This window comes from Neopsephotus bourkii, unplaced genomic scaffold (assembly GCF_033783945.1).
Source record: "Neopsephotus bourkii isolate Nb327-2 ecotype Australia unplaced genomic scaffold, CSIRO-AGI_Nbou_v1 NB_882, whole genome shotgun sequence".
Classification (NCBI taxonomy): domain Eukaryota; kingdom Metazoa; phylum Chordata; class Aves; order Psittaciformes; family Psittacidae; genus Neopsephotus; species Neopsephotus bourkii.
The window spans coordinates 190,104-207,284 of NW_026901376.1; the positions used below are offsets into that span (position 1 = coordinate 190,104).

General features: G+C 43.2%; 1 protein-coding gene across 1 annotated transcript in view; it reads right to left on the reverse strand.

Annotated features, from left to right (window-relative positions):
- The window catches only part of SDK1 (sidekick cell adhesion molecule 1), a 423,082-nt gene that overhangs the window by 12,769 nt on the left and 393,132 nt on the right, over positions 1-17,181 (reverse strand). Inside the window, exons 39-43 of the mRNA XM_061356969.1 lie at positions 16,030-16,191; positions 14,733-14,858; positions 5,078-5,242; positions 2,357-2,494; positions 104-221 (exon numbers count right to left, since the gene is read on the reverse strand). Coding sequence (XP_061212953.1) covers positions 104-221; positions 2,357-2,494; positions 5,078-5,242; positions 14,733-14,858; positions 16,030-16,191 — 709 coding nt within the window. The remainder of the gene's footprint in view (positions 1-103; positions 222-2,356; positions 2,495-5,077; positions 5,243-14,732; positions 14,859-16,029; positions 16,192-17,181) is intronic.

Genomic DNA, 17,181 nt, shown 5'->3' on the forward strand with positions numbered 1-17,181 from the left:
CCTAGATCCTATAGACAACATTCTCTCCCCTTTGCCTATTTCACAATTGCTTTAAGCTAGATAAAAAGCCACTTCCAAGAGCTCGGTGTTGCCAATTTCTTACCTGGTTCCATTTTTCTTTGAGAAGGTGCTCTTGATCAGGTGTCTGCTATTGAGCTCCAGAGCAGTGAAGCCTCCATTATCCAGGGTGACCGACTCTTCCACATTGGAGATGGTTTTACCTGGAGCCAGGCAATGAAAGATTCAGCTGAAATAAAGGCACTTTTCCCCCAGCTACAACTGCAGGAACTAACTTCCCTTCTGGGTGCTGTATGACACCATTAATGATTTAAAAATCTCTTTACCGTTATTAGTGGCAAATAAGAACAATCAGAGTGAAGGAGAAGAGTTTATTATGAGTGTGAATGAGCAGAAGGAGGCAAAAGAGGGGAAAAGAGGAGTTGTTGATGGCTGCATTTCATTCCAAAATATCTAAAATAGTATAGATTAACTGTGCTCCAAAAGTTCTTATTCTTGTCTTTTGACTATAAATAGAAATGAGGTGACTAATTCAGGTAGTCACTGAAGATGTCCTGAATCAGATGCTGTGAATCCCATTCATGCTGACTGAAGCAAAGCGAGAGAAAATAAAACTAGGAAAGACAGAAAAAGAGGAAAAGGAGAGAAAAAAAAAGGCAGGAAAGAAAGCAAGAGAAAGGGTAACTGGATAGCAAATGGGAGAAAGAAGTCAGAGCTGTAATGAGGATAAAATGTAGATGTGAGAAATCACTGGACAATGTAAAGCAAGGAAAAGGACAAGGGACTGGAAGAAAAGGAAAAATACAGCAAAGTATATTATTTTTGGTGATCAAATATAGCACAAGCTTATTCTCTCCCATGTTCATTCTTTGTAATCCCAAAGGTGTGAGCTCAGCTCATGCCCTGGGGAGAAGGACAGGTTGCATATTGCTGCTTTGCAGCAGACAGGTACTTTATCCTTGGCTTCAATTTCAGTGCTACATTAAGACTCAGTGTGAACACTGGTATCTGACAGTACAGGTCAGACCTGTCTTTTCATGTCTGTTCCTCAAATACAGAGCAAAACTAAGAAGATGAGAGATTTCCTATGAGCTATGCATACAAATACGTAATAGTATTAAGTTGGTAAAATGCCATGGTATTCATACATCTTACATCTCATGGGACTGAAATCTGATTTTCTAACACTTGTTAGAAGTGAATTATAAAGAAAGAAAAGATCTTCACTTTGGGACTGAATTACTAAATACTGCCTGGAAGATTCCTTCATTACATTAATCCCTAAGAACAAGTAGTGCAAAGACCCATTCACCTGATTCTACTCATTAACATGCCTTCTCTGGCACCTCCTGGCATTAGCACAATTTCTTGCTGGAGGTGGAGGAGGCTATCAGAGAAATACACATTCGAACAGCTCTTCTAGGACTTTATCATGTAAGGAGAAGAAAAGGTAAAAACAATGCTCAGAGCTCAAGAATAAGGCATTTTGAAAGAGGACTATTTTGACATTCCTAGTCATAGAGCAGGTAGCTCCTGTTTCCTTTCAGAAAGGAACCTGGTAGAAAATGTAACTAAAGGAAAATTCAAAGCTTGACATTCATGCATTAAAGTCTAACAGGTTCAGATATCCAAAACACCTCCTAGCTGCTTGGCCCTGTAACTGCAGCTTGGCTTGAGTATGAATGCGAGATACAGGACACTAATACAAATGAGCTGAGATACAGTCCTCACACATACAGACCTAGAACTAAAGGAAAATTCAAAGCTTGACATTCATGCATTAAAGTCTAACAGGCTCAGATATCCAAAACACCTCCTAGCTGCTTGGCCCTGTAACTGCAACTTGGCTTGAGTATGAATGCGAGATGTGAGACACTAATACAAATGAGCTGAGATACAGTCCTCACACATACAGACCTAGAATATCTGCACTGGGTACAGCCATGGAAAAGCAGAACCTTTTGTCTTCTCCCCATCTAGCAGGAAGTGATGACAATGCTAAATAAAGTCTCAGCTTATTCCTTTTTGTGGTCTTCTGCCAAGCATTTCACTCAGACTCCTTGGCTTTTGATACAGTCCCTGGGACTTCCAGATGCTGTCCTGTCCAAGCTCATGGCTGGTTATCATCCAGAACCTGATAAGATCAGGCACTCTTTGCCCAGTATGGCTATGGGCAAAAGCTGTTTCTTCCAAACCAGATAGAAAAAAAAATCTAGGTTTTCTGCCAAACAAAATACCTATAAATAGAGTTCACACTGAATCAGGGTTTTAAAAGGAAGATATTTCTAATTCCCACAGCTGTTGACAGCATGTTCACAGAATGGAGCCAATGTCTTACCTGCACCGCAGTTCTTGTACTTCTTGCTCTGGCCATGCAGGACCAATGCAAACACCACCAGGAGGATGAGGATCAGACTTGAAAGTGCCATCACCAGCAGGAACCACCACTCCTCATAGAAAGGCGATTCTGTTTGCGCTGAAAGAGCAAAAAACAAATAACAATTCCTTCCTTATGCTCCTTCAAAATTTTCTCTTCTTCCCCACAGCGAACAATGCATCTGGAAGAGTGTTCAGGAGAGAGAGGTGCTCAAAGGAGGTAACGCAGCCTGCTCTGCAGCCAGACTTTCAAGGGGCTTGCTGACACTGATGGCAGAGAGAACAGAAATTTATCACAGCTCCAACATCTCTGCAAGCATCTTTCACACACCCAGAGCCTTAGCTAAGAAGTTATCGCCGAGTGAAGAAATGAAGGTTTCTTCCTACTGGCCTGCACACCTACATTTCCTGACTACTGTGGTATGCTTAGTACTCCCTGGGTCAAAGGAACCACCAATATATCTATCATGACCCAGAATTATTCCACTTTTTATGAGGTTTAACTTGCCAAAATGCTGCTCAGTGGCTCTGAAAAATACAGCTAGCGCCAGGGAACAAAGTATGCTTGGTTCAGTGTCTTTCACTGCTTCCATTAACTTTAACTTAAAACATTCACTGCTCCTCTATATCTTTTCCCCATCAGCTTAGCCAAGCCTGATGTGCAGTACATGGGTATCACTTCAGTTGCCTGGATTTTGTGCAATCTCAAGTCATTTTACCTCGTTTGACCTCAATTGGAGACGCAAAGTGATACCAGCTTCGCCTTTCTAGAGTTACCTTGCCAGTCTTGGTTTAAAGTAATAAGTATTGTTATTTTCTTGCAGTGATATTCTCTTTGTAAGCATCCCTCAGTTTAGTGGAAAAATGCTGCTGGAGCACAACCCAGCAGTTGTATGTTATTTCCCTGTAGTCCATAATGTAGAACACCACCTGGTAGGAATGGACAATGCCAGGAGACCAACTTCAGCCCCTCACTATCACTGAACCCAGGCACTCTCTTTCCCCAACTGTCCTGAGCTCTGGATCAAAGCATAAGTCTGTGGTAAGCCTCATGATACAAGCTCAAATTTGTTCCAGATCACTGCATATTCTGCAGCAGTAAAAAGCAGCCACAATCCTTCTTTGCTAGGAGGCCAGCCCAGGCCAATAAAGTCCTAAAGGCAAACTGCACAAGCCATGCTGGGCTGAGCAGATTCGGTGCAATTTATATGTCCCTGTGCTAGCTGAAGTGGCCAGCCAAAAAAGCTTTATACTTTTATGACTGTGAATCTCAATGGAAACCTCTTACTTTCATGCAGCAATTTGAGATGAACACTGAAGCATCAAAAGGAGGTGAATTAAATAGTTCTGTTCAAGTGGAGAACTTACAAACAAGTAGTTTATGTATAAAAAAACGTCAGAAGGAGATGCATGCCCAGCTTCAGAGGAATAATGTCTTTCAGGAAAGGGAAGACTGACACGATTACCAATCCTTTACATTGTGTTATAGCCTCTGTGAAACCAGAGATAGGAAAAATATTGACTCTAGGTGTTTGAAGTGGGTTGTCTATGCCCTTGTCCTGAAGGAGAAAAGCAAGGGTAGCACTCACTCTGAAATCCATAGACAGCTCTCATGGGCTAAGTGGTTAATTGTGTAAGGACAAACAGAGCCGTGATGGCGATAGCAGCTTTTACTACTCTTGCCTGCTGGGTAACTGTTGAATGCTGTTTATGCTTCTCACTGGAGGAGCAGAGATAAAAGCCACTCCAGATACTGGAGCATTGCCAGGTTCTCAGGACTCTCCAGTATTTTGAATCACAAAGCTGCTTTATCAGGTTCTTTTATTCCTCTTGCCTGTCTTCCCTGACACAGCAAGGGTGAAACCTGTTGCTCAAAAGCAACCTGAAGTACAGCTGTCTCTGCAAGGGTAAGAAGAGACCTGAGTAAAGCACCACGCTCTCCTACTTCATGACAGGCCACTGAACTCTGGCTGTCTAGACATGGCAAGCTGAGAGAAATTTGCTTTCTAAGGTACTGAAGTCCCCTTCAGAAAACCAGAGCACTGGGCTGCTGAAAGGGATTTTGAAGCATGTTTAAACCATAACCCTGTTTACTGGGAATAAGCACAATAGAGCAGGGAGGCTGGGAGAAGCCTGAGAGCATCACCAACAAGCTGTTCTGATGAAGGAGGAGTGGAGGCATCATGCTGTATTTGAACTGCCAGGCAGAGGATATCAGGAATGATTTTGTGAAACTAAACTTAATAGTTTCGAGAGCCAAATATAAAATAACACAGAAAATATTTATCAGAGAACCTTGGGGAAAAAAATAAAGAAGGAAGCAGAGCAAACAAACCAACAGATTAGGAAATGTGAAAACCCAAACAGATTGTAGACTGTGTAAATTAGTCTTAGGGCAAGAGATCTCATATATAAACACTCATGGAATTCCTGAGAAGGTTCTTTGTCAAACTGAAAAATGGCACACATGCATTTTTCTTCTTGAAAGTAAAGCACACTGTAAGAACAAGCCTCGATTCACCACTATATTACTCTGGTTTTATCCTAAACCAAGTGAAAACAAGTTGCCCTTGGCTATTCATTGCAACTAGAAAATATGGGTTGGGGCTTTCCCCTTCTTTTCTCCCCAATCCAAGAAATTCAATTGGAAAAGATATATAAAAAAAATAAAATCCATGATTACCTGATACTGCCACAGAGGGAACACTGGGTTCTCCATAGCCAAATTCATTGACAGCCACCACCCGAAATTCATAGGTCACACCCTGTTTGAGTTTGTCCAGGCCAACTGTGTAGGAGGTAGCACTGCGAGGGATGTCCTTCACAAACATATCCCACAGTCCTTCATCTAGGAAAGCAGCAAGGAAAGAAACGGCATGAACTGTGTGACTTGGCACTTCCTCTTGCTTACTGAAAAGAATTGCCATTAATGGTGTGTTTCAAGCATAGGCAGTGGATATGCTTACCTGAAGGCTGCTCAGTGATACACACAAATGTCAGAATGCCCTGCAGGACCCCATCTGTAAACGTATTTATTCATGATGGGGTCTAATAATAATAGCCCAGATGGAAGAGGTCTCTAAAATGTGCAGCAGCACTCCCAGCGACCCGAGCTGGCTAGAGCAGCTGCCAGCCATCTGGGTCCCTCCTCATCAGCTAAGATCACCGCATTAGCACACCTGGTATTTGACAGAGCAAGTAAACTTAAAGCAATCTGCTCCATCAATAAGTCTTGATCACACAGGTTTTGCCTGCTTTTTGCATTGCAAAATTGACTTCACTTTCAAAGTGCGTAGGCTTTGCAAAGTAATGTACGATTTGGGTCTTGGTAGAAGTACTGTGGCCTTGCATGAACTGGTGCCTGCTGGACTGGTATCACTGGAGTGCTGCTTGCTCCACAATATCAGTAGTGGTCTGTCCTTTGCATGTGCTGGCCCACAGCATAGCACAGCCCACAAGGTGAGACTTCAGTGCTGCACTTCTGTGCCATTCATTTTTAAACAGGAATGAGCTTTTTACAGTATCACAATATGCGAGAGATTGGAAGGGACCTCAAAAGATCATCTAGTCCAATCCCCCTGCCGGAGCAGGAACACCTAGATAAGGTTATACAGGAACGTGTCCAGGCGGGTTTGAATGTCTCCAGAGAAGGAGACTCCACAACCTCCCTGGGCAGCCTGTTCCAGTGTTCTGTCACCCTCACTGAGAAGAAGTTTCTTCTCAAGTTTAAGTGGAACCTCTTGTGTTCCAGTTTGTACCCATTGCCCCTTGTCCTATCATTGTTTGCCACTGAGAAGAGGCTGGCTCCATCCTCGTGACACTCCCCCTTTATATATTTATATACACTAATAAGGTCATCCCTCAGTCTCCTCCAAACTAGAGACCTAGTTTGTATTATAAACCTTTGAAAGTTCTTACAGACACAAGACTACCCTGATGAGAGTGTTTCAATGGGATAGTCTTGGTTCTCAACAGCCATACTGACGTTAACTCTGATGCACATCCTCACAAGGCGCCAGTCTAGCCCCTGATCCATGCCTGTAATCTTATATTCACTTGACTACATTGGAAAGAACTTTCAACAGGATGGATGCTCTTAACAATGAGAAAAAAATCTCCAAATCAACTAGAATTAAAAATGACAGTAAATAATTTTGAGTGCAGGCATCAAGCATTAATCTAACTGGACTACTCCTTAGTAACAACTGGTGCCCAGCACTTTCTCTAACAAAATGGACTTACTGTCTATGCATAGGGCCAAACTCTCAGCTAGCTTAAGCCACTGTAGCTCTGATAGATCTGACCTTGCAAGTATCCCATTGGGCTTTTACTTTCAGTTATCAAAGCTGTTCGGGCAATGTCTATTTTTCTCTGCATGTCCCACAGCAATGGGAATATGATGATAACCTCTGCATAGATAAGACTCCAACTGCCTGCTTTGAAAGAAAGTCCTCTGCACTGTGAGATTTGAGCATCAGCATGACTTCCGTAGCTTCAGGTGTTATCGAGGTAACAATAAAGCAGGAGCCAGCAGCATACCCTCAATGACTTGTTCCACTGCTGCAACGTAAGGCAGGAATCTGTTCTCCTTTGCTTTGCATTTACCTGAGTATAAACTAATTGGAGTCACCACAGCGATTCCAGAATTGTGCTGCTGTAACAGGGCAAAATTTGGCCCTTAGCCTGTGCAACAGGGAATAGCAGCAAAGATGGACTGATTAACACTGCAGGTGCATTTCCATGTGAATGTTTTAACTTTGGCATCTGTAAATATTGCCTCAGTAATTTGTACCGTGCTGCACTTCCAGCAACACACACAGTGACTAACAGCCCCCAGTCTACACCTTTTCTGGTCGTGAGGATTGACAGTCTCAGTAGATGCAAAAAGCAGGCTGAAATGTTATTGTTCCAGCTGCATTTGAGAAATACCAAAGAACAATAAAAACAGGTAATTTTTCTGTCATGTTTAAAATTCAGACCAATATATTATTCACCAGCATGATCAGAGTATAATGAAGTTATCATAATGTACCATTGTTATGTATTAGTTGGATATTACAATGGCTATAAAACAAGAGATAAAATATTGACTTCCTTTTTACAGGGCAATAGAAGGCTAGATTATTTCTGCCACGTAATCTTACAATGTAATAAAAAGGGAGTTTGGGATTTAGTTTATCTGAAGTGGATGGAGTGAGGGATGTTTTTTCAAAGTTAGATTGTTGTAACCACCAACACTAGGAAGATGCATCTCAGACTATAAAATATTGCCATAATTGCGAGAATTGCCTGAGCTTTCATAAACACATTTGTAAACAGCAATAAGAGAATTTGAGCCCATTGTGAATTGTCTGAAAAGCAATTTGTTTGCATTGAAAGCCACTTAGATGGGGGAAGAAAAGGCAACAATAAAAATGAATGTTCAACACTCATTGCAACAAACACAACTGTTCACACACGCACTTTCTCACTCATTTTCTCAAACCTATCAGGGTGCGCAGTGCAGAATATCCTATGGACCAAGAAGTGACATTTAACCACTCTGGAAAGCTTGAAGTTGGGAAAACTGCCCTTGAGAAGTTAACGTTGCATTTCTACCTCTCTGTCCTGTTGGCTACAGTAGTGATGGTGTGGGGCAGCAAAGGCTGCTGGTGGATGCTTCTTCAGAGGGGATTCCTGTCTTGCAGGGACCTGAAGATGCTCCAGTTGGTGGCTATATCTTCTCTGGCCCATCCCTGTTTCACCCATTGAAAAAACCTTTGCTCAAGCTTATTTTTCTGGGTAGGAAACAGGGCTTGGTCAAGATGGGACCCAGTGTGTGACCGTGGGATGCCAGAGAGGTGCTGATGCAGCTATAGTGGTCAGCAGTCTGCAGGGTGACAGCCTGGGAAGAGGGATATCCTTTTATTTCCTCCACTGCTGACCTCAAGCCAGTGCTATTCACAGGAGAGTCTGGGGCCTCCCAAGACCTGGCCAACAAGATTTTTAATTCCAGAGCCTCAATTAATTTATCTTATCTCCATCTGGAATATTCATGTCCCTCTTCGTAGGCAGATCATAATTGGATATATACAAACTAAAAAAGCATTTTCAGTGGTGAACTTTGAGATTAAATATCAAAAACACAACTTGTGAATTCATTCACTGCATCTCTTCTATCCCTCAAAACCAGGTTTGCTCTAAATGTTGGAAGTTCAGCTGAAAGAGAATTCATTAGAAGGTCACTTATGATAGCAAAGACTGGCCTTTAAATTCAGTAGAAAAATCATTAGTAAACTATACACAGTATTTTCCACTCAGTTTAGGGAGGAAGGACACACATTCTGTAGCTGGGACATCAGCTGAATATTAACTCATAGAAACTGCCAAGAAAAGCAGTTTGCCACACCACGCTCTTGTGAAGAGGGGCAAGGCTCACCAACCTCAGTCCCTACTGGGAAGGAGGCAGCAGAGCTGTCAGTTGGAATCACTAGCATCACTCAAATACTTTTCCTTCAATAACAACTGTCCCTTTCTTCATTTCACATTGACTTTCACTGGGCACTTGGTCTCTTGAAAAAGGCCTAAATGTGTGAAGGAAAAGGGTTGGTTCCTAAAAAAAAAATGGTTTATCAACACTTCACCAGACCCTGTCTCAGCCTTATGTCTTGCTGATGGGAGATTTGATCTTTATCTCCCAGCCTCAACTCCATTATCCAAACTGGGAGGCATGTGCATGGGGAGATGATCTGAATGAGAGGGGAAGGTGAAATCCCTCTGACCTAACACAATGTCCAGCCTGTCTCAGCCACACACCAGCCAGGTGCTGGCTGTCCTGTGTCAGAGAGGAATCATCACAGAACGGTTTGGGTTGAAAGAGACCGTAAAGCTCATCCAGTTCCAACTCCCTGCCATGGGCAGGGACACCTTCCACTAGATCAAGCTGCTCAAAGCCCCGTCCAACCTGGCTTTGAACACTGCCAGGGATGGGGCAGCCACAGCTTCTCTGAGCAGCCTATTCCAGCTGCAGCCATGCACAGCACCCACTGGCCAACCTGGTTTCACAGGCAATTAATCGGGGTCTCCACGCCGAATAAAACTGTCAGTCAGTAATGAAGGCTCCCAGCTCTGCTAACTCAGGCCACTAACAAACAACTGCTGTGTGGCAGCTGGGGAGATGGAAAGCTGTCAGTTATTTGGGTCTTAAACACCAGCCTTCCCCTCTTGGAGTAAAAGGAGAGCTGAGCTGCAAAACTTTCTCCTAATTACACATTAGGAGGTTTATGAGGGGAGAAGCTGCTGAGAATTAAGGACTGCCTAAACGTGAGTAGTGCTCCTCCTGCTTCCAATTAAAATGTGGATGGATTTGTCAGAGGCAAAGGGTTGGATTATCACGTAAACTAGTGAAAGGACGAGAATGGGAAGTGAATGCTGACAAACTGTCAGCCTTGGCATGTCGTTTGGGAGTGGAAGTGAAAAAGGCCCCATGGCAGATGCCGGCAATGCAGCTGCACCCTTCACTTTGAATTTACTGACTTCTGCTGGTTTGCGTCCATGTTTGACACTGCACTCCCTCATTTGTTTAAAAATAAACAGAAAAGGAAGAAAACAGGAAAATATTACTCAAGATACCAGAAAGAAAACTAAAGTGAGATCTGCCCTCAGGGCATGAGAAGTGAAAACCAGCATGTATGGGAAGGACAATCCCCTCTCTGAGTAGATGTGTTCTTCTTCCCGAAAATGCCTGCTGCCTTCATGGAACTTATCTTGGAGAGCAGAAGAAAACACTGTCCTGACCTGCCTATGTCCTAAGCTCATGATCTGTGGCTGATCTGAGGTTTACTGGCCTGTTCATGCCAGCCAGCCAGGGTGCTAGAAATACTGCTATTGCAAGCATGTTAAGATGCAATTCTTTTCCACTGGGCTTAAGTTATCCCCTGCTTGGGAAAAGCAAAGAGAAGTCCAAAATGCATGATGGGAGAGGAAGCAGAAGCAGAAATCTCAGCTTGTCCTGGGTCAGAGGCTTTTCCCAAGGCAACACAAGCCATGAAGCAGATTGACTGAACACCTCCCTGGCTGCCTTGCAGCTGAGGATGACTGCAGCAGACCAATACACACACAAAGGTTTCCTGCTGGCAGTTAAGTATCCAAATGCACTCCTGGCAGTGTGGATACCTAGGGTGTTACACAGAAAACCTCAAGCGGTCGTTGACGCAACAGCACAACATCAAGCCTCTAGAGGGAAATCTGACTTAGAGGCGTCCAGTCATAGGCCCGCAGATGGTAGCCTCGCACCAGTGGCTTCACAGCCAAGCGCACGCACCAGGGGTCTGAACCTGCCGTTCCTCTTGTACTGAGCAGGATTACTATTGCAACAACACATCATCAGTAGGGTAAAACTAACCTGTCTCATGATGGTCTAATCCCAGCTCATGTTCCCTATTAGCGGGTGAACAATCCAACACTTGGTGAATACTGCTTCACAACAATAGGAAAAGCCGACATTGAAGGATCAAAAAGTGACGTGGCTATGAATGCTTGGCCACCACAAGCCAGTTATCCCTGTGCTAACTTAGCGAAGACAGGCCTTCCTCATAGGAGAAGGAAAACTCCTATTTTCAAACCTGGGCTGCTGGAGCTCGTCTAGCCTTATATGGTCTTCCACTGAAGAGACTCTTACAAAACCTACGACCTGTGGACTCTGCTGTCACCGTCCTAGCTAAGTAAGCCGTGACAGTTAAACCTCAGGTGTAAAGGGTGGGCCAGTTCTGCGCAAGCTGCGCCTCACCTAAAAAATCCACTGCACAGGCTGGAAGGGCTTACTCTCACCTGTCTGTATGGGCAGGTGAGGGTCGAAACGGTAGGTGACAAGGTGCATGGGAAGCTGCAGATCCAACCTTGCATGCAGGTGGACCAGTGCATGGGTAGCTCGAGATCGCTCAGGAGATGACAGTCCTGGTCGGACACTTCCTGATTGCCTAAGCACCCTTTTTTCCAACCAGATTTGCATATCCCACATGCCCTTGGTCATCGTGCTTGTAGTGAGCGTGGTTAAAGCCCTTCCCAAATCTTCGCTCGTGAAGCCATGCCATCATACGGAAAATACCTCCTTTGTAGATAGGGGATAACTGGGAAGACAAGTCCACATGAGATGCTTGGTACCTGACAGGCCACATGTCCACCATTAAAGCACAGTACAGAGAGAGAAGCTTTGGATGGGGCATGGGGTTGGGAAAAGAGGGGTGAAACCAGCTTCTCAACTCTTTCCTTACTGGGAACCTTAACGTCAATGTGCCATTTCTGTCTTTTCCTCTGTAGGTAAAAACTGAGGGCACAATGCAACACCCATTCCTCAGCCAGCCTAGTTGATGTCTAGGGAGCGCTTACAATGGCAGTGACAGAGGCTGCTTAATTGCATTTCTTGTAATGCACAAAGGAGCTAAAATGGAATCCATTTCTCTAGGGACAGAGAAGTTGAAGGAAAAGAAAAACTCTTCTGTTTCCGTAATGTCCTCTAGCCTGGATCATGCTCGAAAAAAACCTGGTTTGCCTGCTCCATTCCCATGTCTGAGTATACTCAAAATGCAGAGGAGGTAGTCAGCGTGGTCACCTTCCATAAATCTGGGAGAGAAATGGGGAGATCAAATGAGCAATCTCAGCTGCCTGCTGCCTCCATTGCTAAACCCAGCAGGGCAGCTGGAGCCCAGGGAGACACCGCAGGGCTCCGAAAAATTCAAAGGGAAGGGACAAAAGGGAGTAGGGTTTGCTATTTCTGACAGAAAGCCACCCTCCTACTCTGATGGAAGAGTCTTGGCAGGGAGCTAGAGCAGGGAAAATGAGATGATACAGCATTTAGCGTTTGGGGTAATGAGGCCTATAATAGATGACACTTGAGATGTGAAACGCTAAGGTAGTGGTATTGCATTTAAATACTGGCAACAAGCTAAAGCTTTTCATCTGTCCAATGCCCTTTTTTTGATCTTAAAAAGACTAATATCTTTTCCTTCCTTGATTTTATGTGAAGGGCACAAGTCCACTGCTCTTCTCTTGGACAACAAGTCCTTGAAAACAAAAGTTGCTCCAATCCATGCTCTGCTACCCATACAAATCGACGTGCAGAAGCAAATTCTTAGAATGTTATTAAAAAAGAAGCTGATCTCAATGACCAGCCCTGACAGGAGAGATTAGTTCCTTGCTTTTGTTAAGCTCATAATTCATATTTCAAACTTCAGAGATGAGGAAGAAAAAGCAGCACAGAAAGGAAGCTGATGCTTGGGTGAAGTAAGTAAATGTTCCAATTAGGCTGTCTCCTCTCCTGGATCACATTTCACGCTTCCTACAGCTGCAACCAGAACGAAGGATAAGAATCCAGCATACAAATGCCTAGTTCATTTCCTACAGCAGCATGAATAGGATTAAAATAATCTGGAGAGGAATTAAATGCCTCAACAGTCAGGTTGCAAGAGCAGGAGAATAAGACCTCCTCTGTGTGCTCCCAGGATCAGTGGACTGGGGCCAGCGGAAGTAACCCAGGGTTAATACAGCTCAGACCTGCCTTGGAGGGACTATTTTCTTCCTACTCAGAAAGAGTGGGCCACAAATCCTACATCCTTAGCCCTGAACTGTGAAATGTCTGTTCACATCGAATGGCAAGACAAGCCCAGGAACATCAATGTCACCACTGCAATGTCACCAGCCATATGAGCTGTATTTCCACCTTGCAGACAATGTGTACACGGGCTGCAGGTTTCCCTCTAAAATACTTGTACTCAGAAAGTCCTGCTTGGGGAAATCAAGCTAGTGAGTGAGCTTCAGTGTACAGCTTTGGTTTAACTTGCTATCTAAACAATGCTGTTCAAATAAGACAGAGTATATTCTACCTATGAAGAAGTAAGGGCAGAAATCAATAAACTGATGTAAAAGAAATAGAAGCACAGCAGTATCATGCCTCTAATTAAATAGAAAAGTAATCTTGAGTGCTCTGGGAAACTCCAGTGCTTTGAGAAGGTACCCATTTTCCTTGACTTTGTTTTGAAAACACTCCTCAAGTTAAATGACAGAAATAAGGAAGAAATTTTAGGGTCATGGCAGAACCTCACTACAGAGCAAATTCTATCAGATGCAGGTATGGAAAGCTGCATTTTCAGTGATGACCACAGAAACGCAGGCCATAATTTTGTTACTGGTCTGTTTGAGTATAATTAAAACCATTGGTTTTAAATGCAACTTTACATTCGAGACACAGACAAGAAACAGGATCTTTTATATAGTCAAATAGGTAAGTACTCACTTAACCAATACATAATCAAGCAACGTGCAAGCACCTAGAAGTAAAAGAGGAAAGAACAAGCAGCCAACAAGGATATGTCAAGTATAAATCATGTCTAATTTCCCTCTGTGACAGGGTAGCAGACCTCGTCAATAGAGGAGAAAGAGCAGACATCATCTATCCTGACTTCAGCAAAGCTTTTGACACCATGACATTCAAATACAGCCTATGTGAAACAAGTATCTGGTAGATGCATCATCAGCTGGAAAACTGCACTTGGTGAATGGTTACCAACATCCACTGTCAGAGTGGAATGGAAATTAGCAAGTGAGATTACACTGGGGTCTGGCAGCCATTCACCAGCTTTCCTTAATGACTTGGTTAGCAGAAAGTGTGCACTTAATTCAATTTGCAACAGGTACAAAGCTGGAAGAGGCTGGAGTAAAACCTTGCTTTTAAAAGGACTTTGTCCAACTGGAGAAATATTCTGGAAAAAGCAAGAGAGCAGCTTCAGTAAAATCATATCCCAGAAGCAAAGTTGCTCTGGGAAAGTGCTAAGAAAAACTGTGGTGACGAGGGGATTCCTTTCCCCCTGCTAATGACCTCCCTGCAGAACAAATGGGGAAACCAGTGTGTATGCGCTGCTGAAGTCCTGGCCCTAGTCTTAACAGTAAAACAGCTATTAACTGTTGTGTTCTGCTGCAGAAGAGGACAGACTTTTAGCTTTGGTCCTCAAAATACAGCTTGCAAGTACTTATTAGTCCTTGTACATGAAAGATGCTGTAAGCATTTAAGTGGGTTTTAATTATTAACTATATTAGCTCATCAGCTGGATAATTTACCAGTGATGTAGCACAGCGAAAGCCAGACTATTCAGGGTAATTTTCTGTGACTACTCCTAAGCAGATGAAAAATCTGATAAACTACATAATAAACCAGCAATAGTTTAATATTGGCTCAAAAAATTCTCTCACAAAATCCCACTGCCTTACTGGGATGACAAACAATCTCTCCACTGCAGGATGCTTTCAGCGTTGACTGAAGGAAGGGAACTCATGGCACCAAGCTCTCTGTGTTTCCCATGTCTTACCTGAGGGTCGTGCCTCTATAATGTAGCCAGTTGTAGGTTTTTCTCCTGAATCTCCCTCAGTCCATTGTAGTGTCAGCCCAGAAGCAGATTTTGTCACCAGAATTTCCTGAGGGGAGCCAGGAGACCCTGAAGGATGAAAAAAAGAATAGCAAATGGTGGTGGTATCAGAGACAGATTGCAGTATTAATTTCTTCCATTGATACAGGGGAAAAAAACTGCCTAGCAGTACTGGTCAACATATAGGCACCTTGAACCAGCTCAGTGGGTATTGACCTGATTTTTTCCACTAGTTCTAGTACCAGCAGTTGTAGATCAATGGCTGGGTTTTACAGGTACCTGTGTTAAGAATAGAAGAAAACACTCTCATTTAACCATTAGCATATCAGCAGGGGTTGCACATTGCCACTGCTATTTCTGCCTTTAGAGGTGAACCCAGCTTCCAAGTTTCAGGGAGAGGTTTGTGAGGACAGCTGCCTGCCCATTCACTTGGGAAGATGCCATGGCCACATTAAAGAGGATTCCCACTTTATCCTATCTGTGGTGGGGCATGAGAGTTAAACTGTGGATCCACAGTGCTGCTGTCCCAAATCACAGCTACAGAGGGTACTGTGATAAAACGGAATCTTGCTTGCACCCAGAAAGGTGGAACTGCCACACGTGGCTCTCATGGAGGAAGCAAATACTTCCCTGAGCTGGAAAATCAGAAATGTGACCACTGCACTGATGCTCTGTGATTTACTGGACAGGCTGGTATCACTGGAGGGCATCTACCTTGTTAGATTATCTGCTTATCAAAATCACTGACCAAATAAGAAAACCAACTCTTTTATACAGACATTGAACCAAGAGGGGAATGTTGCTGTTCTCTGAACATATCAGGAAATTTGCAGACTTCTCCATCTGCATAAGCCAGAGTCAGGAAAGAATAATTGTAAATTCTTTCTGGCTTTGTATCCAGGAACCTCTGCTGGTTTCAGTTATTCCAGTTTGACTCCACCACAGAGCAGGACAGTCAGAATTATGTGCTGTGCTGTCAGGCTGCAGCTTGGAAATCCCTGGCTAGCCCATTTGCATTATGATTTATTCACACTGTTTTGTTTATTCACAGAAGACTTCTTGATTTCAGGAAAAAGGGAAGCATGTTTTTTATGGGCAGTTGCAAAACCCACTGAATCATGTCCTGAGCTCCTGTGACTCAACTTCTCCTTGGCTTGGAAATTTATGTGAAGCCCTGATTGCACTATTCCCCACTGTTGGACCATCTTTGTATAACTGATGCTTTTATTGTTCCACTTACCTTCTGCTGGCCCAGCTGTAATGTTGGCTTGCAGCTCAGGTCCATAGGCGATGGTTCGGGCTTGCACTTTGAATAAATAGGTCATACCTTTGGTGAGATCTCGGACCTTCAACCAGCGTTGCCAGTTCCCTTTTATGTCCACAGTCACTACCTTACTTACCCCTGGAACAGCCATGCAGATAAAAAACATAAGAGAAGGTTGCAATGCAAAAAAAAAAAGAAATCAAGTGGAGCTTATTACATCTAGATGGTAAGTAAAATTATCTAACAGTTTGCTAAGAAAGTATTTCTTACAATTAGCAGAAGTTTAAGTAGTGATAATAGCCAATTTTCAGCACTGATAAGTATAATTAGAGTTTAAGCTTGATAAGTGGGTACTGACAAGAAAAAAACCTTACAACACAACTGGGAAATTACCAAGAGACTATATGCAACTTCACTAATTACTCTGGGAAGAAAGGAGGAGGTAAACGAAGAGGACTGCGTGTTGTAGATAGCTTCCTAAGCAAGCAGTTCTCCACTGCTTCTTTGCCAAGTAACCTGCAACATTGCCTGAAGGAGGAAACAAGGGCCAGGTTTTTTCCCATCCATCTCCTCCTGTCATTTCCAACATTGCCAACTGAATGCAAAATGAAGGATGTGTATCTCACAGATAATTTGTGGGTGTGAATGCCACTGTAATAGAGGATGCAGTCAAAGCACTATTAGCTCGGACAAGCCTGAAGGCATGACTCAGGGTGTTTCCCTCTTCTCACTCTCCAAGAAGTTTTCTTACATGGATGAACTAAAATCAGTGCTGTTTCCTTTATCAAAGTTCATAGCTAGTTTCACATTTAGGTTCTGAATGCTGCATAAAGGGCAGAGTGGAAATGAGTGCTTTGAAAACACTGAGATTTTCTAAAAGTCAGTTACTGGAAAGAATTTGATTTATAAAATCAAATGAACAAAACAGAAAGTTTGATTTCACAGAGTCCTTTTGGCACTTCTAGTTCTGCAGATGTATAGAACACATTGCAAACCAAGAAGATGGGAAAGGGAGAATGTTTTTCGCACTGGAGAAGTCTGCTTGCTAGTTTATGTTTCCAGAAAAATGCACAAGGAAGGTATTTCTCAATCCAGATGCTTGTTTTATGCAAATTGAAACAATGAGTT